The sequence below is a fragment of the Pristiophorus japonicus genome, chromosome 8 (genome assembly GCF_044704955.1).
Source record: "Pristiophorus japonicus isolate sPriJap1 chromosome 8, sPriJap1.hap1, whole genome shotgun sequence".
NCBI lineage: Eukaryota > Metazoa > Chordata > Chondrichthyes > Pristiophoridae > Pristiophorus > Pristiophorus japonicus.
In genome coordinates, this window is record NC_091984.1 from 19,238,433 (window position 1) to 19,262,641 (window position 24,209).

The 24,209-nt window shown below is 44.3% G+C and overlaps 2 protein-coding genes across 8 annotated transcripts in view; both read right to left on the reverse strand.

The window, feature by feature from the left end:
* Positions 1-1,991: 1,991 nt before the first annotated feature.
* The window catches only part of LOC139268020 (outer dense fiber protein 2-like), a 73,540-nt gene continuing 51,322 nt past the window's right edge, over positions 1,992-24,209 (reverse strand). For 5 of the 6 annotated variants that reach the window (XM_070885995.1, XM_070885993.1, XM_070885994.1 and 2 more), the window contains 2 exons: positions 20,138-20,263; positions 1,992-3,829 (listed from right to left, as the gene is read on the reverse strand). In XM_070885995.1, the coding sequence (XP_070742096.1) occupies positions 3,692-3,829; positions 20,138-20,263 (264 nt within the window). In that variant the 3' untranslated portion in view covers positions 1,992-3,691. Of the gene's footprint in view, positions 3,830-17,034; positions 17,116-20,137; positions 20,264-24,209 lie in introns of all 6 variants that reach the window. The other variant, XM_070885992.1, reaches the window with a different exon arrangement.
* On the reverse strand, positions 10,729-12,666 carry LOC139268019 (uncharacterized). Of its 2 annotated transcripts, XM_070885989.1 has the most exons (3): positions 12,280-12,666; positions 11,323-12,168; positions 10,729-11,265 (listed from the first exon to the last, which is right to left on the reverse strand). In XM_070885989.1, exons 2-3 carry the CDS (start codon positions 12,056-12,058, stop codon positions 10,898-10,900), a joined length of 1,104 nt encoding a protein of 367 aa, XP_070742090.1. In that variant the 5' UTR covers positions 12,059-12,168; positions 12,280-12,666; the 3' UTR covers positions 10,729-10,897. The 2 variants fall into 2 exon arrangements, with proteins under 2 accessions (XP_070742090.1, XP_070742089.1); XM_070885988.1 differs by having other exon boundaries at positions 10,729-12,168.

Consider the following 24,209-nt stretch of genomic DNA (forward strand, 5'->3'; position numbering starts at 1 on the left):
ATGAGGTGCTGTTCCTCGAGCTTGTGTTGTGCTTCATTGAAACAGTGCAAGAGGCCGAGGACGGAGCGATCAGAATGGGAATGGAGTGCAGAATTAAAGTGACAGGCGACTGAAAGCTCAGGGGTCACACTTGCAGATTAATGAAGGTGTTCTTGGTCTGCACTTGGTCTCCCCAATGTAGTGGAGACCACATAGTGAGTAGCAAATACAGTATAGTAAATTGAAAGTAGTACAAGTTAATCGCTGTTTCACCTGGAAGGAATGTTTGGGGCCCTGGACAGTGGGAAGGGAGGAGGAAAAAGGGCAGGTGTTGCATCCATTGCACTTGCACGGGAAGGTGCAGTGGGAAGGGGAGCGGGTATTGGGGATGATTGGGGACTGGACCAGGGTGTCGCAGAAGGTGCGGTCCCTTTGGAATGCTGAAAGTGGAGGTGAGGGGAAAATGTGTTTGGTGGTGGGATCACGCTGGAGGTGGCGGAAATGGCGAAGGATGATCTGTTGAACGTGGAGACTGGTGTGGTAGAAGGTGAGGACAAGGGGAACACTATCATGGTTCTGGGAGGGAGGGGAAAGGGGTGAGAACAGAAGTGCAGGAGATAGAACAGACACAGTTGAGGACCATGTCAATCATGGTAGAGGGGAATCCTCAGTTGAGGAAAAAGGAAGACATATCCAAAGCACTAGTATGGAAGGTGGTGTCGTCAGAACAGATGTGACTGAGACCGAGAAACTGGGAGAATGGAATGGATTCCTTACAGGAAGCGGGGTGGGAGGAAGTATAGTCCAGGTAGTTGTGGGAGTCAGTGGGCTTATAGTGAATGTTTGTCAATAGCCTATCCCCAGAGATGGAGACAGAGAAGTTGAGGAAGGGAAGAGTTAGAGATGAACCATGTGATGGCAAGGGAAGGTTGGAAATTGAATGCAAAATGAATGACATTTTCTAGTTCAGGGCGAGAGCAGGAAACGCCAATACAGTTATCAATGTAGTGGAAAAAGAGGTGAGGGAGGGGACCCGACTAGAACTGGAACAAAGAATATTCCACATATCCCACAAAAAGACTAGGCATAGCCAGGCATGTAGATTCCCATAGCACCTTTAATTTGGAGGAAGTGAGCAGAGTTAAAGGAGAACAAGTTTAGCCCGATGGAGGTGGTGATGGTGAATGGGCACTGGTTGGGCCTCTGTTCAAGGAAGAAACCGAGCACCCTCAGGCCGTCCTGGTGGAGGATGGAAGTGTAGAGGGATTGGATGTCCATAGTGAAAAGGAGATGGTTGGGGCCAGGAAACTGTTAAAGTGACAGAAGGCATCGGAGGAGTCATAGATATAGGTGGGAAGAGACTGGACAAGGGGAGAAAAAAAAAGTCGTGATGGGAAGAAATCAGTACCATGGGGCAAGAATTGGCTGAAATGATGAGTCTACCAGGGCAGTCCTGTTTGTGGATTTTAGGAAGGAGGTAGAAGCGGGCTGTGCAAGATTGGGTAATTATGAGGTTGGCGGCCATGGAGGGAAGATCTCCAGAGGAGATGAGGTCGATGACGGTCTGGAAAATGATGGCTTGATGGTCAGTGGTGGGGTCATGGTCCAGGGGGAGGTAGGAGGAGGTGTCAGAGAGATGCCGATCAGTCTCTGCAAAGTAGAGGTTGGTTCGCCAAACAACAGCGCCACCCGTGTCAGCAGTTTTACTGACAATGTTGGGGTTGGATTATCCAAATCCGACTGTTTAGTTTGGAAGAGGCCACGTACGTTAAGAAATCGCGAGCCAGGAAGAGAGACTGCAGCCATTTTACTGCAGGTGTTGGTCATCGGAAAGGATCCAAATCTGGACACAATGTGGTGGCATTGACTAAAGTGAAGGATGAACCATCTGGTTTAATGGTCAAACAATGTGACAATGGAACTGACACAGGTCAAGATGAATAAACCTGAATGCAAAAAACAATAAAATGCAATCCAAAATAGGTCTTTGAATTTAATGACTTAGCAGAAGCTTAAACTTCAAAAATGATTTTATTTTAAGTTTGAGAATTTTGCTAACATTACATAAAGAAAATAATGTAAAGAGTTATTTTAATGAAGATAAATATCGTCCTAGTGTGCCATCAATCAAATAATTTGCTGTTAACAGAAAAAGGACCAAGAATTGAGCCGTTTGCCAATCCCTATTTTAAGACTGAGATTGGCCAAGATGTTTTCTTTAGTTATTCGTTCAGAATGTGGGCGTCGCTGGCAAGACCAACATTTATTGCCCATCCCTAATTTCCCTTGGTGGTGAGCTACCATTTCAGAGGGTAATTAAGAGTCAACCATATTGCTGTGGGTCTGGAGTCACATATAGGCCAGGCCGGGTAAGGGCGGCAGATTTCCTTCCCTAAAAAAGGGCATTAGTGAACAGATGGGTTTTTACGACAATCCAGTAGTTTCATGGTCACCATTACTGATACTTGTTTCTTAAAATTCCAGATGTATTTAATTAACTGAATTTAAATTACACAGCTGCCGTGATGGGATTTGATCTCGTCTCCAGATTATTAGTCCAAGCCCCTGGATTGCTAGTCCAATAACATTACTACTATGCTACTATTTCCTTAAACAGAAGGTTAAGGGTGATTTACATAGTATTTATAGCACAATAACAGGCCATTCAGCCCAACAGCTCCATGCCTGTGTTTATGTCCACCCGCCCCCCTTCATAATGTAACCCCATCAGCATGTCCTTCTATTCCTTTCTCCCTCGTGTCTTTATCCAGCTTCCACTTAAATGCATCTATACTATTCACCGCATCTACTCATTCCCTCGGAGCAGTTTCTCCTGAATTTCCTATTTGATTTGATTGAGGTTTTTAGGATTTTGAAAAGGAACTGATGGGGTAATTAGAGAGAACCATTTTCCGCTAGTGGGGGAGTCTAGGACAAGGGGGCATAACCTTAAAATCAGAGCCAGGCCATTCAGGAGAGGGGTTAGGCAACATTTCTACCACCCTTTGCATGAAGTGTGGCACTCTCTCCCAAAAAATCAGTAGATACTAGCTCAATTGATAAGTTTAAAGCTGAGAATCATAGATTTCTGCTGGTCAAGGGTATTAAGGGACATGGAGCCAAGGCGGGTAAATGGAATAAGGACACAGATCAAGCATGATCTAACTGAATGGCGGAATAGGCTCAAGGGACTGAATGGCCTTCTCCTCCGTGGCACTAATCTGGTAGAAGTGATAGTTTCCGAGTGCTTATTTGCACAGTGGAATAATTTTTCTAATGTGAAATTGAACAAATGAGGAATATTTGAACATGTTATAAATTAACAATGGCAAAAAACTCATGAGTTGCAGATATCAAAAATAGTGTGCTAAAAACAAGATTAACCTTTCTTGTAACATAAATAAATTAATTTCCACACCAGCACATCAATTTCAAACTAATGTTGAAAAATACAATATTCAAGCATATACATTTATAAGCAGTAGTAATGTCTGTGCATTGTGCAATTTCTGCTTATTTCATGAAATCAGTCTTGATCAAACAATTTCCACAATGTTCAGTGAATAAGTCAAATTTAAAATCCAGTGATCATATTTTCCATAATTAAATAAAAAACAAATACATCAAATGTGGAATGTATAGACACTAATACTCTGCCAAATCCTTGAAGATTAAGTTGCTCATCTTAATGTTGGTTCAGCATGAAATTCTATTAATGTGTGTCTCCAAACATAGTTGCATAGGACATTTTGAGAAACTGTACGTAATTCTGGATGCTGTGATTCTGATTTTCAGATTGTTTGAGACTGAGCTTCAACTCCTGTAGATGTGTTTTATGATTCATCTCAGCCTGAAAAAGCAAGATTCATTCTGTGAGCTTCAAAGGAATGTCATCATTAACGTTAAGAATTTGAGTGGCTTCATGTAACTTTCTCTACTTCCTACCAGTTCCAGAGTTAGTATTTCGCCAACTCTGCTATTCGAAATCACAGAATCTTACAGCAGAGGCGTCCATTCGGTCTGCATTGGCTCTTTGAAAGAGCTGTCCAATTTAGTCCCACACCCCAGCTTTCCCCCCCCCACAGCCCTGCAAATTAGTCCTCTTCAGGTACAAGTGCCTTTTGAAAGTCACCATGGAATCTGGTCCCACCACACTTTCAGGTAGTGCATTCCAGATCTTAATATACTGTGTGAAGACATTTCTCCTCTAGTTCTTTTGCCAATTGTTTTAAATCTTTCTCAATATTTGTCCCATCTGAACTAGATTGTTTTGTCTCTTAGTACGGCATTGTCTAATTTGGTTCTTTTGTGTATAGTTTGGATTCCTTTTCTCCCTAACTCTTACTTTCTTCAACATACATTCATACCAAGCTCAATTCTACAAATGTTGCAAAAATCTTTCACTTAGGCCTATTGCAATGTAGAATTTGAAAGCAGAAATTACACAAAATTAGAGAACATTTGTAATATTTTGTTGGTAGAAAAATACAGTGATGATTGATTAAATGGTTTCAAAGCATTTAGTAACTCACTGGCAGTCATTTTGAATTTAATATTTTCACATCTTTGGAAAGGAAATAAAGAATGATAGAAAATGTGGTGACAATTCATATTTCATCAAAAAAAGTTGCACTCATCAGAAAATTACGATGCAAGTATCTTAAAGGAAATCTAAGTGATCTTCTCAAACTGGTTTGCATATTGCTATAAAGCTGAATTCACAAGTTAGATTTGTTCAGTATCTGATCTCTCATTCGCACAGCAACCTTGGAACCTCCATCATCCAGCTTCTTTCTCTAAATAATAGATTTAACAGCAAGACTTCAGCAGTTTTTTCAGTGCATGACTGAACCTGATCTTACACTAGGTTTTCATTTGTTTAACTGTGGGGGGGGGGGGGCGGTCACTGAATTCAAGAGAGTTTGTCCACCCTTGCAACACAAGAGATTCTTAAACCCATGTATTTTTCTCAAAGGAAATTTGGAATTGAAATTCAGCCTAAATGAAGCACATAACAATCAAGACTTGTCTCAGTGGTGGGGAATATTAGTGTTCAAAATAGGCACTGTTTGGGCACTGAAGGTATTAAAGGGCACCTACCCAGGAACAGAATCCTGTTGTAATATAATGAGGTACATTTGAGATTTCCCCCCCACCCCCATCAAGGCACAGACTCTCCCTTTTCATGCCCCATTGGAGAACCCCAACTGGTAGCCATCTTGTGATCTGACATCATTGCTTCTATCTTGACCAAGAAGTGCCTCGAGCCAGTGTCCCTTATATTCAGAGCAGGTCTTGTAGATTTCACTAAAGCTATGTGGAAGATCTGGCAAGGCACTATATTGTCATAGAAGGAACACTATAAAAAATTTTTATTTTATACTTCATTACAAAATCTTTTGTTCTGCATCTGGGTCTCAAAATCATCAGAGGTATAAACGAGTTCATCAAAATTTGGAACCATGACCCAAGGTTTCCAGCTCTCCAGCCTCTATTCACGAGGTATCGGTTAACAATCACTGATGTAGTCATGGTGAGTAGGACGAGACTCATCCAACATGGATCAGAGGTATCGATGACTCTGTTCCTCTTCACCATGCCAAGATACACTGCTTTGAGTGCTGTTGAGAGGGATGACTCATCAGGGGAGGGCAGCAGCAGCCAAGTTCATGGCACCGTGGCTGGCTCTGTTGCACAGGAGGGCAGGAAAAAAAAAGAGTGGGAGAGCGATAGTGATAGGGGATTCAATTGTGAGGGGAATAGATAGGCGATTCTGCGGCCGCAACCGAGACTCCAGGATGGTATGTTGCCTCCCTGGTGCAAGGGTCAAGGATGTCTTGGAGCGGGTGCAGGGTATTCTGAAAAGGGAGGGTGAACAGCCAGTTGTCGTGGTGCACATTGGTACCAACGACATAGGTAAAAAAAGGGATGAGATCCTACGAAACGAATTTAAGGAGCTAGGAGCTAAATAAAAAAGTAGGACCTCAAAAGTAGTAATCTCGGGATTGCTACCAGTGCCACGTGCTAGTCAGAGTAGGAATCGCAGGATAGTGCAGATGAATACGTGGCTTGAGCAGTGGTGCAGCAGGGAGGGATTCAAATTCCTGGGGTATTGGAACCGGTTCTGGGGGAGGTGGGACCAGTACAAACCGGACGGTCTGCACCTGGGCAGGACCGGAACCAATGTCCTAGGGGGAGTGTTTGCTAGTGCTGTTGGGGAGGAGTTAAACTAAAATGGCAGGGGGATGGGAATCTGTGCAGGGAGACAGAGGGAAGGGGGCAGAAGCAAAAGTTAGGAAGGAGAAAAGTAAGAGTGGAGGGCAGAGAAATCAAGGGCAAAAATCAAAACGGGCCACATTACAACATAATTCTAAAAGGAAAAAGAGAGAGTGTTAAAAAAACAAGCCCGAAGGCTCGGAGTCTCAATGCAAAGAGCATTCGTAATAAGGTGGATGAATTAACTGCGCAGATAGCTGTTAACGGATATAATGTAATTGGGATTATGGAGACATGGCTCCAGGGTAATCAAGGCTGGGAACTCAACATCCAGGGGTATTTAATATTCAGGAAGGTCAGACAGGAAGGAAAAGGAGGTGGGGTTGCGTTACTGGTTAAAGAGGAGATTAACGCAATAGTAAGGAAGGACATTAGCGTGGATAATGTAGAATCTATGGGTAGAGCTGCGAAACACCAAAGGGCAAAAAACGTTAGTGGGAGTTGTGTACAGACCACCAAACAGTAGTAGGGAGGTTGGGGATGGCATCAAACAGGAAATTAGGGTCGCGTGCAATAAGAGTACAGCAGTTATCATGGGTGACTTTAATCTACATATTGATTGGGCTAACCAAACTGGTAGCAACACTGTGGAGGAGGATTTCCTGGAGTGTATAAGGGATGGTTTTCTAGACCGATATGTCGAGGAACAAACTAGAGAGCAGGCCATCCTAGACTGGGTCTTGTGTAACGAGGGAGACAGAGGGAAGTAAAAAAGGGGACAGAAGCAAAAGTTAGGAAGGAGAAAAGTAAGAGTGGAGGGCAGAGAAATCAAGGGCAAAAATCAAAACGGGCCACATTACAACATAATTCTAAAAGGAATCTGGTCGTGCAGGGCCCCTTGGGGAAGAGTGACCATAATATGGCAGAATTTTTCATTTAGATGGAGAGTGACACAGTTAATTCAGAGACTAGGGTCCTGAACTTAAAGGAAACTTCGACAGTATGAGACGTGAATTGGCTAGGATAAACTGGAGAATGATACTTAAAGGGTTGACGGTGGATAGGCAATAGCAGACATTTAAATATCACATGGATGAACTACAACAATTGTACATCCTGTCTGGCGTAAAAATAAAACGGGGAAGGTGGCTTAACCGTGGCAAACAAGGGAAATTAGGGAAAGTGTTAAATCCAAGGAAGAGGCATATAAATTGGCCAGGAAAAGCAGCAAACTTGAAGAGAAATTTAGAAGTCAGCAGAGAACTAAAGCTTTAATTAGAAGGGGGAAAATAGTGTATGAGAGTAAGCTTGCAGAGAACATAAAGAAAGGAAGCTTCTATAGATATGTGAAGAGAAAAAGATTAGTGAAGACTAATGTAGCTCCCTTGCAGTCAGAATCAGGTGAATTCATAATGGGGAACAAGGAAATGGCACCAACTGAAAAAATACTTTGGTTCAGTCTTCACTAAGGAAGGCACGAATAACCTCCCGAAAATACTAGGGGACCGAGGGTCTAGCGAGAAGGGAGAACTGAAGGAAATCCTTATGAGTCAGGAAATTGTGTTAGGGAAATTGATGGGACTGAAGGCCGATAAATCCTCAGAGCCTGATAGTCTACCTCCCAGAGTGCTTAAGGAAGTGACCCTAGAAATAGTCGATGCAATGGTGGTCATTTTCCAACATTCCATGGACTCTGGTTTAGTTCCTATGGATTGGAGGGTAGCTAATGTAACCCCACTTTTTTAAAAAAAGGAGGGAGAGAGAAAACAGAGAATTATAGACCGGTTAGCCTGACATCAGTAGTGGGGAAAATGCTGGAATCAATTGTTAAAGATGTAACAGCAGCGCATTTGGAAAGCAGTGACAGGATCGGTCCAAGTCAGCATGGATTTATGAAAGGGAAATCATGCTTGACAAATCTTCTAGAGTTTTTTGAAGATGTAACTAGTAGAGTGGATAAGGGAGAACCAGTGGATGTGATTATTTGGACTTTCAAAAGGCTTTTGACAAGGTCCCACACAAGAGATTAGTGTGCAAAATTAAGGCATATGGTATTGGGGGTAATGTATTGACATGGATAGAGAACTGGTTGGCAGACAGGAAGCAAAGGCCCCAAGTTTCCACATGATTTGCTTCTGATTTTTTAGGAGCAACTGGTGTAGAACGGAGTATCTTAGAAATCGGAATTCTCGACATTTAGTTTGCTCCAGTTCTAGTCAGTTAGAACAGTTTCACTTTGGAACAGAATTTTTTTTTCCAAAAGGGAGCGTGTCCGGCCACTTACGCCTGATTTCAAAGTTTCGTGAGTGAACACTTACTCCAAACTAACTTAGAATGGAGTAAGTGAAGATTTTTGTACGCCGAAAAAAACCTTGTCTACACTTTAGAAAATCAGGCATAGGTTACAAATTAGGCGTAGGGAACGAGGTGGGGGGGGGGGGGGGGGGGGGAAGGGGAAATCATTAAATTCTACAATCAATCCTTAGTTATACTTATACAAATATTATACAAATAAATCCAACCTGAATAAAAATTTATAAGCAAAGAAAAGATTAAATAAACCATGTTCCTACCTGTGTGAAAGTGCTTCAGGTAGGCCTTTCATGTTGGAGACAGGCAGCGGTGTGGCGTCAGTGTCTCGACGGCAGCGGCAGCAAGCTTCGAGCTGAGCTGCGGTGCTTGAGGCAGGCCTTCATTCTCTTCGTGGCTGGCCGCGAAGAAGCAGCACCGGACGGACCCGAGGCCATTCAGCCATGAGATATCAGCGGCGTCAGTGGCTGGCCGGCAGCCGAAGAATCAACACCTGACACACGCAGCTCTTTATGGTGCTCGAGGCCATTCGGCCACGCTTTAGGGGCGGCGTCAGTGGCTCGAAGGCAGCCGAAGATACAGCAGCAGCCTTCGAGCTGTGAGGGGGACTGAGGCCATTTGGACAGGGAGAGGCAGCCACAGACAGTTTTATATTTAAATTTGCAGAATGGGTGCTGCATTGTCAACACCACGGATTATGCAATGGTTTGCCATCAATTCACTGCATAGGAGAGAATTGATTAGAGCTCACCGCACCAGGAACGTCATAGCCCGTAGGTTGATGGGCAGGAGACCTTACCCACGTCGACAATATCGAACCAGGTGCTCGTACCTGGACGTGAGCGAGGCTGATTGTGTGAAAAGGCTGCGTTTTCGCAGAGAAGTTGTCACTGAGATCTGTGACATGGTGAGAGCAGATTTGCAGCCCAGAAGCAGAAGGACAACTGCCTTGTCTGTTGAAGTGAAGGTAACAGCTGCACTTTTTTTCTATGCCTCGGGATCGTTTCAGGCTACAACTGGAGATGTGTGTGCCATCTCTCAACGTGCAATACATGCCTGCGTTTACCAGGTCACGGCTGCACTTTATGCGCGAAGGAATGACTTCATCATTTTCCCAATGACCGCACAAGCGATCCATGAGAGGGCTGTGGGCTTCTTCAGGATTGCCGGCTTCCCAAAGGTAGAGGGCTGCATTGATTGTACCCACATTGCCTTGCGAGCACCCGTGGAGGAATCTGAGCAGTACCGAAATAGGAAAGGTTTCCACTCTATCAATGTGCAGCTCGTGTGTGACGACAAGCAGTGCATCATGTCAGTCGATGCGAGATACCCTGGCAGCACCCACGATGCGTTCATCCTACGCGACAGCGTTCTATCTGACATGTTTGAGCAGCAGCCAGAAGGGCAGAGCTGGCTACTGGGAGACAAAGGGTACGGCCTGACCACCTGGCTCATGACGCCCATACGCATGACACGGACAGAAGCTGACCGTCAATACAACATGGCGCACATTGCGACGCGCAGCATCATTGAGAGGACCATTGGCATATTGAAACAGCGATTCCGATGCCTGGACCATTCCGGAGGACAGTTGCTATACTCTCCTCAGATTGTCGGTCACTTCACTGTTGTGTGCTGCATGCTTCATAACTTAGCCATCATGAGGCAGCAGGAGCTGGTAGTGGAACCTGAAGGCCGACGTGAGGGTCCAGTGCATGATGATAGTATTACGGAAGACCAGGATGTGGATGATAATGACAATCAGGAAAGCATGCAAGTGCCTGATGCCGAAGCACGAGGTCGGAGGAGGGCCGTCCATCGTGCTCCTTTAACGATTGCTCGAGACTTGCACCAGCAGCTCAACCGTGAACGCTTCAATTACTGATGCCTGAGGGCTCTGCGACTACTTTTGCGCATGGACATGTTTATTCTTTGCAGTTGTTCCTACGTTGTGTTGTGTTAATGGAACATGAAACAGTTTTAATGAAAAAATATTTTAATGAAAAGTTAACGTCACTCTAATAAAATATTTGTTGTATCAAACGATACTTTTTAATATGACTCTTGAAGATCACTTAAAAACTTTAAGATCACTTATAAACTTGTAAAGTTACAAAACTTACAAAACAGTTTAATTGTGAAAAATCATACACTCTGAAGAACACAAACTTCAGGATCACTTTTTAGGTGCAAAATTAAAGATACAAAAAAAATGTGAGAGCATTTACACTATAAGATCACTTAAAAACCATAAGATCCCTTATAAGTTGTAAAGTTACAAAACAATTTCAATTTGAAAAACGCTACTACAGCTACTTCAAGAACAAGAACAAAAGCAGCAAAGAAAGGCTGCAACCATCTCTCATCCACATCTCAGTGAATGTTCACTTCCTCATGGGGGTGTCATTTGATTGGCTGGGCTGTGTGCCCTTATTGCAGCAGCTACCTCAACCAGGCCCTCCCTGACGGCCTGTGCCGACACTCGCATGCCCTCCCTGACGGCCTGTGCCGTCGGTTGCACTCCCTCAGACATTCCCTCCCTAAGTTCCCGTGTCATTACTGCTATTTCTCCCGTCAGGACCGTCAACTCTTCACCTACTGCATTGACGCCACCGATGAGTGATCGGGTAAGCTCATTGGTCTCCATACCCAATGCCACAACCTGAGCCACATCTGTTGCACGCTGCATCTCAGGAGAGCGTGTATCCAATCTCCTCCTCCTCTGCCTGGGTCTGCCTTGTGGCACCACTACACTGGGAGGCACAGGCAGTGACGGTGGGACGCTCGGTGTTCCAAATGGCACCACTACACAGGGAGGCGCAGGCTGGGACTGTGGGACGCTCGGTGTTGCAGACGGCAGAACTAGAGGGAGAGGCTCGGGCTGGAATGGTAGGACGCTCGGTGTTCCAGACGACAGCACTCGAGTGCGAGCCATGGGCTGGGATGTTGGACGAGTGGGTGTAAACTGCTCGATGATATCAGCAGCAACACTGGGACCCGAAGCGTCGGAATCAAAACCATAGTAGGTGGAACCAGAACCTATGCGAGAGGGAGGCACAGGCTGGGACGGTAGTGCACTGACTGTAGAATGCTGCATTATACCAGCAGCACCACTGGGACCCGCAACATCGGTAGCGAAACCATGGAAGGTGGAACCAAGACCTATGCTAGGGGTTGAAACTCTGATGCCCCTTGATGGGGGCTCATAAATATTAAATTGGAAGCTCTCCCCTGCAGACATTTCAGTCATCGCTGCCATCATCCAGTCTGGAACGTCCGCAGCTGGTTGTACTGGTTCTTGTTCTGCACCCTCAGGATCCTCAGGGTTGGCAGCAGCAGCATCGTCATCATCATCATCATCATGTTCTGCAAAATACCTCAGAACAGTCAAATGTTTAACAGCAAGGGAGGGGGCCGGATGGGTGGCATGAGTACTCTCACACATAGCAGGCCAGGCAGCAGGTTGATTTAAAGGGCCATGATGCATTTTCAGGACTTGCCCTCTTCCTCGCGTGCAGGCCCAGCTTGTGCTGTACTGATTGCTTTTCTCCATGTACGACTCATCACAGCAGCTACCCTTTGTTCCAAGGGTGTCAGTGGATGCAGATTGGGCACGCCTCCTCCTGTCCTAGTTGCCTCCCTTTTGTTGTGGGCCAATTTCTTCTGCAAAGAGTAAAATATAACTTTTTACAGAGTGTGTCAGTCTGCAAGGTGGGACATACAGATAGCCAGGTTACAATTACGATTAAATTAAAAATGGGAAATATTACTTACACTAACTACTTGACCAAGGTCGTGCCATTTCTTTTTACACTGGCTTCCAGATCTCCTGGTATGCACCACTGCGCAGTAATCTTCTGCAACTTGGTCCCAGCGTTTCTTCATTTCTTTTGGTGGCACTTTTATGCGACCTCTGTTGCTGGTATCCAGCTCCTGCCATCTCTGCTCAATTACGTTGACTAATATCTCCACTTCCTATGCAAGAAATTCTTTGTTCTTGGTGGACGTTGATCCATTGCAAAGTTGAATTGGCACTCTTATTTCTCCAAACACACAGTCCTTAATTTGCATGCACCAATGCAGCACCGGTTCTGCAAGTTTAGCAATGAAAAGCTGAACTCACTGATTTCAGCAGGTGATTTATTCAGCAGTGCTGCTAAAAGCACTCCCTCACACACAGAAATATCAAAAAAAATTAAATTACAAGCCTTTTGCAGGGGTCCAAGAAACAAATCTTCACTTTTTCTGCAGTATTTTAAAAAATGGCCAAGTGCCAATGTTTGTGTGAGACTGCGCGTGCGCGCACGCTCCAACGCGCACGGTTGCCGGCACCACGAAGGCTAATTTAAATTGTACCCGCCCCCTGCTACTTAGAAAATCGGCGCGAGTGTTAGGCTCCGCCCCCTGCTGCGAAGAGCGCGCCGCGCCAAGCAGACATAGAGCTCCCAGAATATCAGACTTTTTTTTTTTTAGGCGCAGTTTTCGGCGCGAAAAACAGGCGCCCAGCTCGGAAGTGCGCCGTTTTCGCCGCGGGACGAAACTTGGGGCCAAAGAGTGGGAATAAACGGGTCCTTTTCAGAATGGCAGGCAGTGACTAGTGGGGTACTGCAAGGTTCAGTGCTGGGACCCCAGCTATTTACAATATATACTAACGATTTGGACGAAGGAATTGAGTGTAACATTTCCAAGTTTTCAGATGACACTAAGCTGGGTGGCGGTGTGAGCTGAGAGGAGGAGGCTAAGAGGCTGCAGGGGGACTTGGACAGGTTAGGTGAGTGGGCAAATGCATGGCAGATGCAGTATAATGTGGATAAATTTGAGGTTATCCACTTTGGTGGCAAAAACAGGAAGGCAGATTATCTGAATGGTGACTGTTTAGTAAAAGGAGAGGTGCAACGAGACCTGGGTGTCATGGTACATCAGTCGTTGAAGGTAGGCATACATCAGGCTGTAAAGAAAGCAAATGGCATGCTGGCCTGCTTAGCGAGGAGATTGGAGTATGGGAACAGGGAGGTCTTACTGCAGTTGTATAGGGCTGCTGCGGTAGGGAATTCCACAGGTTAACAACTCTCTGGGTGAAAAAGTTTCTCCTCATCTCGGTCCTATATGGCTTACCCCCTTATCTTTAGGCTGTGACCCCTGGTTCTGGACTTCCCCAACATCGGGGAACATTCTTCCTGCATCTAACCTGTCCAGTCCCGTCAGAATTTTATGTTTCTATGAGATCCCCTCTCATCCTTCTAAACTCCAGTGAATACAGGCCCAGTCGATCCAGTCTCTCCTCATATGTCAGTCCTGCCATCCTGGGAAGCAGTCTGGTGAACCTTCGCTGCACTCCCTCAATAGCAAGAACGTCCTTCCGCAGATTAGGAGACCAAAACTGAACAGAATATTCCAGGCGAGGCCTCACTAAGGCCCTGTACAACTGCAGTAAAACCTCCCTGCTCCTATACTCAAATCCCCTAGCTATGAAGGCCAACATACCATTTGCCTTCTTCACCGCCTGCTGTACCAGCAAGCCAACTTTCAATGACTGATGAACCATGACAACCAGATCTCGTTGCACCTCCTTTTCCTAATCTGCCGCCATTCGGATAATATTCTGCCTTCGTGTTTTTGCCACCAAAGTGGATAACCCCACATTTATCCACATTATACTGCATCTGCCATGTGTTTGCCCACTCACCTAACCTGCCCAAGTCATCCTGCAGCCTCTTAGTGTCCCCCTCACAGCTCACACCTCCACCCAGCTTAGTGTCATCTGCAAACTTGGAGATATTACTCAATTCCTTCGTCTAAATCATTAATGTATATTGTAAAGAGCTGGGGTCCCAGCACTGAGCCCTGCGGCACCCCACTAGTCACTGCCTGCCATTCTGAAAAGGATCAGTTTTTTCCCAACTCTCTGCTTCCTATCTGCCAACCAGTTTTCTATCCATGTCAGTACATTACCCCCAATACCATGTTCTTTAATTCTGCACACCAATCTCTTGTGTGGGACCATGTCAAAGCCTTTTGAAAGTCCAAATAAATCACATCCATTGGTTCTCCCTTGTCCACTCTTCTACCAGTTGCATTCTCAAATAATTCTAGAAGATTTGTCAAGCAGGATTACCCTTTCATAAATCCATGCTGACTTGGAGCAATCCTCTCACTGGCTTTCCAAATGCGCTGTTATTCCATCTTTAATAATTGATTCCAACATTTTCCCCACTACTGATGTCAGGCTAACCGGTCTATAATTACCCGTTTTCTCTCTCCCTCCTTTCTTAAAAAGTGGTATTACATTAGCTACCCTCCAGTCCGTAGGAACAGATCCAGAGTCGATAAACTGTTGGAAAATGATCACCAATGCACCCACTATTTCTAGGACCATTTCCTTAAGTACTCATCAGGCCCCGGGGATTTATCGGCCTTCAATCCCATGGAATTTTTTGAGGATGTTTCCAGTAAAGTGGACAAAGGAGAACCAGTTGATGTGGTATATTTGGACTTTCAGAAGGCTTTCGACAAGGTCCCACACAAGAGATTAATGTGCAAAGTTAAAGCACATGGGATTGGGGGTAGTGTGCTGACGTGGATTGAGAACTGGTTGTCAGACAGGAAGCAAAGAGTAGGAGTAAATGGGTACTTTTCAGAATGGCAGGCAGTGACTAGTGGGGTACCGCAAGGTTCTGTGCTGGGGCCCCAGCTGTTTACATTGTACATTAATGATTTAGACGAGGGGATTAAATGTAGTATCTCCAAATTTGCAGATGACACTAAGTTGGGTGGCAGTGTGAGCTGCGAGGAGGATGCTATGAGGCTGCAGAGTGACTTGGATAGGTTAGGTGAGTGGGCAAATGCATGGCAGATGAAGTATAATGTGGATAAATGTGAGGTTATCCACTTTGGTGGTAAAAACAGAGAGACAGACTATTATCTGAATGGTGACAGATTAGGAAAAGGGAAGGTGCAACGAGACCTGGGTGTCATGGTACATCAGTCATTGAAGGTTGGCATGCAGGTACAGCAGGCAGTTAAGAAAGCAAATGGCATGTTGGCCTTCATAGCGAGGGGATTTGAGTACAGGGGCAGGGAGGTGTTGCTACAGTTGTACAGGGCTTTGGTGAGGCCACACCTGGAGTATTGTGTACAGTTTTGGTCTCCTAACTTGAGGAAGGACATTCTTGCTATTGAGGGAGTGCAGCGAAGATTCACCAGACTGATTCCCGGGATGGTGGGACTGACCTATCAAGAAAGACTGGATCAACTGGGCTTGTATTCACTGGAGTTCAGAAGAATGAGAGGGGACCTCATAGAAACGTTTAAAATTCTGACGAGTTTAGACAGGAAGAATGTTCCCAATGTTGGGGAAGTCCAGAACCAGGGATCACAGTCTAAGGATAAGGGGTAAGCCATTTAGGACCGAGATGAGGAGAAACTTCTTCACCCAGAGAGTGGTGAACCTGTGGAATTCTCTACCACAGAAAGTAGTTGAGGCCAATTCACTAAATATATTCAAAACGGAGTTAGATGAAGTCCTTACTACTCGGGGGATCAAGGGGTATGGCGAGAAAGCAGGAAGGGGGTACTGAAGTTGCATGTTCAGCCATGAACTCATTGAATAGCGGTGCAGGCTAGTTGGGCTGAATGGCCTGCTCCTGCACCTATTTTCTATGTTTCTATGTTTCTATTACCGGAAGGATATTTGTGTCTTCTCTTGTGAAGACAGAACCAAAGTATTTGTTTAACTGCTCCGTCATTTCTTTGTTCCCCATTATAAATTCACCTGAATCTGACTGCAAGGGACCTACATTTGTTTTCACTAATCTATAGAAGCTTTTGCAGTCAGTTTTTATGCTCCCAGGAAGCTTCCTCTCATACTCTATTTTCCCCCTCCTAATTAAACCCTGTCCTCTTCTGCAATTCATTGGACATATTCAAAAGGGAGTTAGATGTGGCCCTTACAGCTAAAGGGGTGAAGGTGTATGGAGAGAAGGCAGGGGTGGGGTACTGAGGTTGCATGATCAGCCATGATCATATTGAATGGCAGTGCAGGCTCGAAGGGCCGAATGGCCTGCTCCTGCAACTATTTTCTATATAACTCTTTTTACTGTGCCTTGTCAAATCTTTGGGCCGTTTCAAGTACTTTACAACCAATGAATTGCTTTTGAAGTGCAGTGTTAAGCAGGCAAATGACTAGTCTACCCAAAGCTCGCAAGTACAGCATACACAAGTCAGATACATGATAAATGTGCATCTAAAAAGGACAGATGTAAGGGTTCACTATCCAGTCTGCCAAGCACAGAAAATAGTGCACATGTTCTCAACATTTGCTTTTAAACATGTCCTAAATGTTTAAAAATTACTCTAAGCAATAATTGAGCAAATGAAGTCCATTTTGTAGTCCCTGTTAAAATGAAAACCACAAATGTGCATTAACTGTACAATAAAATATACATTTAAAAAAATCTTCAGCGTTTTGTTTTGAAATATTAAATATATATATGTTTTGCAATTGAAGCAATACATGAGGTAGTGGGTCACCAATTGAATCCTTTACTCCGACATGTTCCCAATTTTAGCAGTGCTGGTGTGATGCATCAGACAGAGGCCAGGCATCTTCACCTGGTGGAAGAGAAAATATTAAATGAGTGGGAGAGTCATCCTCTGGCTCCTGTGATGTTCTTTCTGGAGGATGGCTCAGACCAGCTTTGGCCGAGGTTTACTCTCCTAAAGTGATGCATGGAATTGGGGACTGGGGAGAAAGTAAGGGGGCACAATCATCCCCCAAAAGTTTAAAAACTCATCTCTCTCAATCACGGCCTATACTTTTGAAGCATTTCCAGAACTCTATTATAAAACAAAACTTGTTTTTTCCAAGCCTTTGATCTCAATATCCCACGTCACTAAAGTCACAATAATATTTTTACATTTATATTGGCATCAAAACATTGCAAAGTCCAGCAACTGTTATGTAGGAAAATGCAGTAGCTATTCTGCATCTGCCCCAACCCACAAACAGCAATGAGACGAATTAACAGTTCATCTGTTTTTTTTTAAAAAAAGGTGTTGTTGACAGAGATAGAAATGTTGGCCAGACACCAAGAAAACTCCAGCTCTTCTTTGAGTAGTACAATGCGATCTTTAACATTCACCTGACCAGACAGATGAAATCTCACCTATGACAATGTCGGACCACTTCAGCACTGAACTGGAACGTCAAGTCTGGATTACCTACTCAGGTAGAACACACAGCCTTCTGACAGAGAGGCAAGAATGCTAACGGTTAAGCCAGGCTGACAGATACTGGGAATTCAGAAGGCTGGATAATATATTCAGTTTCTGTACTCAAGCTGCTAATGTGGCAAAGATGGTGGCTCCAATCTGGAGGCCAGCCAATACATGGCATATTTGTAGCTTTGTAAATTAAGATTAAAATGCCTTGCCCCAGGGCATTTTGTTATTTGCAATTGGTATTTAAGTTAAAAAAATGTTAATCTTTACTTGTTTTGTCAGATCTAAAAAACCAAGAGGTCTCAAACTTAGGCACGTCAAAACTGTGTTTTTAAGTTTGATAAAATGTCTGAATTATGAAAAGCACAAGTGATTTTGTTCACAGCCAGCCATTAGCAAGAGGTAAAGTTGCATTGCATATCCTTTCAAAACTATTATTCACAGAAGTTCAGCATAAAATAAGGCCATTTGGCCCATTGTGCCGGTGTTGGTGCTAGCTCCAAATTGGCACCATCAACTATAATCCTATTTCCCTGCTGTTTCCCCAGAACCTTTGCTTCAACCATTTATCAGATTGTCTCTTAAATGTTATGATTGACTCCAGTAGCCACTTGTGTGAATGCATTCCATATTTCAAATATCTCCGTGGGAACAGATTTCTTATTTTGTGCTTCAACAACAACTTATATTTATATAGCACCTTTAATATAGTGAAATGTCTCAAGGCACTTCATAGGAGTATGAAGATAAAAAATTTGACACCGAGCACACAAGGAGAAATTAGGGCAGGTGACAAAGAGGTAGGTTTTAAGGAGCGTCTTGAAGGAGGAAAGAGGCGCGGAGAGGTTTAGGCAGGGAATTCCAGAGCTTAGGGCCTAGGTAACAGAAGGCATGGCCACCAATGGTTGAGCAATTATAAATCAGGGATGCTCAAGAGGGCAGAATTAAAGGAGCGCAGAGATCTCGGGGGGGGGGGGGGTGGGGGGTGGGGGGTGGTGGTGTGAGACTGGAAGAGATTACAGAAATAAGGATGGCGTGGCTATGGAGGGATTTGAAAACAGATGAGAACTTCGAAATTGAGCCATACTTAAATTTATGTCAGCCATGGCTCAGTGATAGCACTCGTGTGTCTGAATCAGAGGGTCGTGGGTTCAAGACCCATTCCAGAGACACGCGTACATAATCGACACTAATACTGCGGTGCAGTACTGAAGGAGTTGCTGTCTTTCAGGTGAGATGTTAAATTGAGGCAATCTGCCTTCTCACATGGGCATAAAAGATTCAAATAAAAGCAAGGGAATTCTCCCAGTGCCCTGGCCAAAATTTATGCCTCAACCAACACCATCATAAAACAGATTAACTGGCCATTTACCTCATTGCTGTGCGCAAATTAGCTGCCACATTTCCTATATTACAAACAGTGACTGTAATTCAAGTGTGATTTATTGGCTGTGAAGAACTACGGAATGTCCCGAGGTCATGAAAGGCACTATTTAAATGCAATGTATATACCATGTAGAGTGTAAACACCAGCATTGACCAGTTACGGTGCTGTAAATTATATGTAACTTCTATCTGGTTTTATTATTTCTCCTTATTACTGACTCTCCAATTCTAGTCATTCTGATCCCTTCTATTGGATCGTTCTTAACCTCCTCTTCTCCAGTAATCACCATTGTAGTTTTCCAAGTCACTAAATGAGAACCAACATGTCAAACCCATTATTATCCAAAAGCAAAATACTGCAGATGCTGGAATCTGAAATAAAAACAGAAACTGCTGGAAATCTCAGCGGGTCAGGCAGCATCTGTGGAGAGAAACAGAGTTAACGTTTCAGGTCGATGAGTTCAGAACTCAATATTATCCAATATACATTATCCAATATATTTTTGCATAATAATGATTTTTTTAAAGTTTAAATTTACATATTTATCATATGTATAGATGACATTGAGAAATTATAATGTACTCCTGATGATATTCCACAGAGGACAAGCCCGTCCAGGTTTGGCCTCACCTGTGGCCCTCAACATTTGTCCAATATACAGTTCCACTGGTCTCTGCATCTGTGCATATCTCACAGCTGTGGGTGGCTTGTGCTTCAGGATTCCTTCTCCTTTCACCTTCAGTGATGGAGAATGCCATTGATACATAGGGAGACGTTCTTCTAGAGGGTCGGCAACCTGTTGGGGCCAACCTTGTTTTCATATCACAATTGATAGGCCCTCAAAGTTTTAGTAGTGCTCTCTCACTTGTGGAACGGATGTTGGGATAGCCCCCTTTTCTTTTTTGGTTTTATGATTTTAGCTTGCGTCATTTTTTTTCTTTCAACTAATTTTTAATTTGCCTTGCAGGTGACTCGCTTGTAGGATCCATTCCCCCTCTTCACAGACAGACCACACAGAAAACTCACGTTATTCTTGTTCTGTTGAAGCTGTTTCAATTCTTTTGTCTTTCTATTTAACTCTGATTCAAGACTAAGTATTTTGCACTGAAGTGCACGTTCTCCAGCGACAGCCTGAGCCTTCACCTCGCTGACCTGTGAATGAAATCGGAACATGCAGAAAGAATGACTATACACAATGGGATAAACATCTCTGCAAAGTATACAAGTCTATGAAGTAATCGTCATGCGGATGGAGACATGACTAGAGGTACAGTGGAATTGCTATTATCCAAACGTTAATTATTTGCCTTGCTAATTGTCCACCAGACTTTTTGCAGACATTTTGGGGGGAATTTTAACTGAAAAAAAAACGGGTTGGTTGGGGTTGTGTGGGAAGTTAGAGTTAAAAATCTGTATTCTGACCAGAACCCGCCTCCAATCCACTCACTTCAGTTTTAATGGAGGTGGGATGGGGGGAGTGGGGCAGCCAACCCACTCCCAGGAGGAAGATAGTCTATTTAAATATTATAATGAGGCTGGAAGCCTCCGTTTTAATCTCCAGTTTGAATTTAACCTTCGCTGGTCAGATTTCACAGGCCTCGTGAAACCCGCCCAGTTCATGGAAGGCGAAGACTGCTGGATCCAGGATGTAAGGGCTTTCATACTTACCTGCTGAATCCAGTGCCTTGACCTAACCCATCCCCTGCGATCGGAGACACCACCACAAGGCCTCACTGCCCATCCCTCGCCTGCTCCTCTGGTTGCTGATCACTCGCCCCACCCTGGCATCTCAATCAGGCTGGCCGCAGCTGGGAAAGAGGTTTCACATTCAAATCAGGCCCTACTGTTAAATTCAGCGTTTCCCCACCATTTCGGAGCACCCACCCCACCCCTGCTCCCACATCGCTTTCCCAATTAAAATTCAGCCCCGCTTGATAGCGAGGCAAAGTGCGTTAAAAAGACAAGCCTGAAGGCTCTGTGCCTCAATGCGAGGAGTATTCGTAATAAGTTGGACGAATTAACTGCACAGGCGGCAATTAATGATGATATAATTGGCATCACGGAAACATGGCTCCAGAGTGACCAACGCTGGGAACTCAGCATCCAGGGGTATTCAACATTCAGGAAGGATAGACAGAAAGGAAAAGGAGGTGGGGTAGCGTTGTTGGTTAAAGAGGAAATTAACGCAATAGTAAGGAAGGACATTAGCTTTGATGATGTGGAATCTGTATGGGTGGAGCTGCGGAATACCAAAGGACAGAAAACGCTAGTGGGAGTTGTGTACAGACCACCAAATAGTAGTGAGATTGGGGACAGCAAACAAGAAATTAGGGATGCCTACAATAAAAAAGGTACAGCAGTTATCATGGGAGACTTTAATCTACATATAGATTGGGCTAACCAAACTGGTAGCAATACGATGGAGGAGGATTTCCTGGAGTGTATTAGGGATGGTTTTCTGGACCAATATGTCGAGGAACCAACTAGAAGGCTGGCCATCCTAGACTGGGTGATGTGTAATGAGAAAGGACTAATTAGCAATCTTGTTGTGAGAGGCCCCTTGGGGAAAAGTGACCATAATATGGTAGAATTCTTTATTAAGATGGAGAGTGACACAGTTAATTCAGAGACTAGGGTCCTGAACTTAAGGAAAGGTAACTTCGATGGTATGAGATGTGAATTGACTAGAATAGACTGGCAAATGATACTTAAAGGGTTAACGGTAGATAGACAAATATTTAAAGATCACATGGCTGAACTACAACAATTGTACATCCCTGACTGGAGTAAAAATAAAACGGGGAAGTTGGCTCAACCCAGGCTAACAAGGGAAATTAAGGATAGTGTTAAAACCAAGGAAGTGGCATATAAATTGGCCAGAAAAAGCAGAAAACTTGAAATTTAGAATTCAGCAGAGGAGGACAAAGGGTTTAATTAGGAGGGGGGAAATAGAGTATGAGAGGAAGCTTGCCGGGAACATAAAACTGACTGCAAAAGCTTCTATAGATATGTGAAGAGAAAAAGATTAGTGAAGACAAACGTAGGTCCCTTGCAGTCAGATTCAGGTGAATTTATAGTGGGGAACAAAGAAATAGCAGACCAGTTGAACAAATACTTTGGCTCTCTCTTCACGAAGGAAGACACAAATAACCTTCCGGAAGTACTCGGGGAACGAGGGTCTAGTGAGAAGGAGGAATTGAAGGATATTCTTATTAGGCAGGAAATTGTGTTAGGGAAATTGATGGGATTGAAGGCCGATAAATCCCCAGGGCCTGATAGTCTGCATCCCAGAATGCTCAAGGAAGTGGTCCTAGAAATAGTGGATGCATTGGTGATCATTTTCCAACAGTCTATCGACTCTGGATCAGTTCCTATGGACTGGAGGGTAGCTAATGTAACACCACTTTTTAAAAAGAGGAGAGAGAAAGCAGGTAATTATAGACCGGTTACCCTGACATCAGTAGTGGGGAAAATGTTGGAATCAATTATTAAAGATGAAATAATAGCGCATTTGGAAAGCAGTGACAGGATTGGTCCAAGTCAACATGGATTTATAAAAGGGAAATCATGCTTGACAAATCTTCTGCCATTTTTTGAGGATGTAACTAGTAGAGTGGACGAGGGGGAACCAGTGGATGTGGTGTATTTGGACTTTCAAAAGGCTTTTGACAAGGTCCCACACAAGAGATTGGCATGCAAAATTAAAGCACATGATATTGGGGGTAATGTACTAACGTGGAGAGAGAACTGGTTGGCAGACAGGAAGCAGAGAGTCGGGATAAACAGGTCCTTTTCAGAATGGCAGGCAGTGACTAGTGGGGTGCTGCAGGGCTCAGTGCTGGGACTTCAGCTATTTACAATATACATTAATGATTTGGATGAAGGAATTGAGTGTAATATCTCCATGTTTGCAGACGACACTAAACTGGGTGGCGGTGTGAGCTGTGAGGAGGATGCTAAGAGGCTGCAGGGTGACTTGGACAGGTTAGGGGAGTGGGCAAATGCATGCCAGATGCAGTATAATGTGGATAAATGTGAGGTTATCCACTTTGGGGGCAAAAACACAAAGGCAGAAGATTATCTGAATGGTGGCAGATTAGGAAAAGGGGAGGTGCAACAAGACCTGGAGGTCATGGTTCATCAGTCATTGAAAGTTGGCATACAGGTACAGCAGGCGGTGAAGGCGGCAAATGGTATGCTGGCCTTCATAGCTAGGGGATGAGTATAGGTGCAGGGAGGTCTTACTGCAGTTGTACAGGGCCTTGGTGAGGCCTCACTTGGAATATTGTGTTCAGTTTTGGTCTCCTAATCTGAGGAAGGATGTTCTTGCTATTGAGGGAGTGCAGCGAAGGTTCACCAGACTGATTCCCGGGATGGCTGGACTGACATATGAGGAGAGACTGGATCGACTGGACTTTTATTCACTGGAGTTTAGAAAGATAAGAGGAGATCTCAGAAACATAAAATTCTGACGGGACTGGACAGGTTAGATGCAGGAAGAATGTTCCCGATGTTGGGGAAGTCCAGAACCAGGAGACACAGTCTAAGGATAAGGGGTAAGCCATTTAGGATTGCGATGAGGAAAAACTTCTTCACTCAGAGTTGTTATCCTGTGGAATTCCCTACCGCAGAGATTTGTTGATGCCAGTTCGTTGGATATATTCAAGAGGGAGTTAGATATAGCCCTTACAGCTAAAGGGATCAAGTCGTATGGAGAGAAAGCAGGAAAGGGGTACTGAGGGAACGATCAGCCATGATCTTCTTGAATGGTGGTGCAGGCTCGAAGGGCCGAATGGCCTGCTGTTGCATCTATTTTCTATGTTTCTATGTTGCCTCATTGTACAACTCACAAATGTCACTCTCCTCCTGCCTATCATAAATCAGCCTCACCTGAGGAAAATTAGATTACATGTGTTATTTATACTGTGCTGGACTTCATTATTAAAAAAATATATTCATTCCTGGGATGTCTGGTTGCTCTGGCAAGGCCAGCATTTCTTGCCCATCCCTAATTGCCCTCGAGAAAGTGGTGGTGAGCTGCCTTCTTGAAACGCTGCAGTCCGTGTGGTGAAGGTGCTCTCAGTGCTGTTTGGGAGGG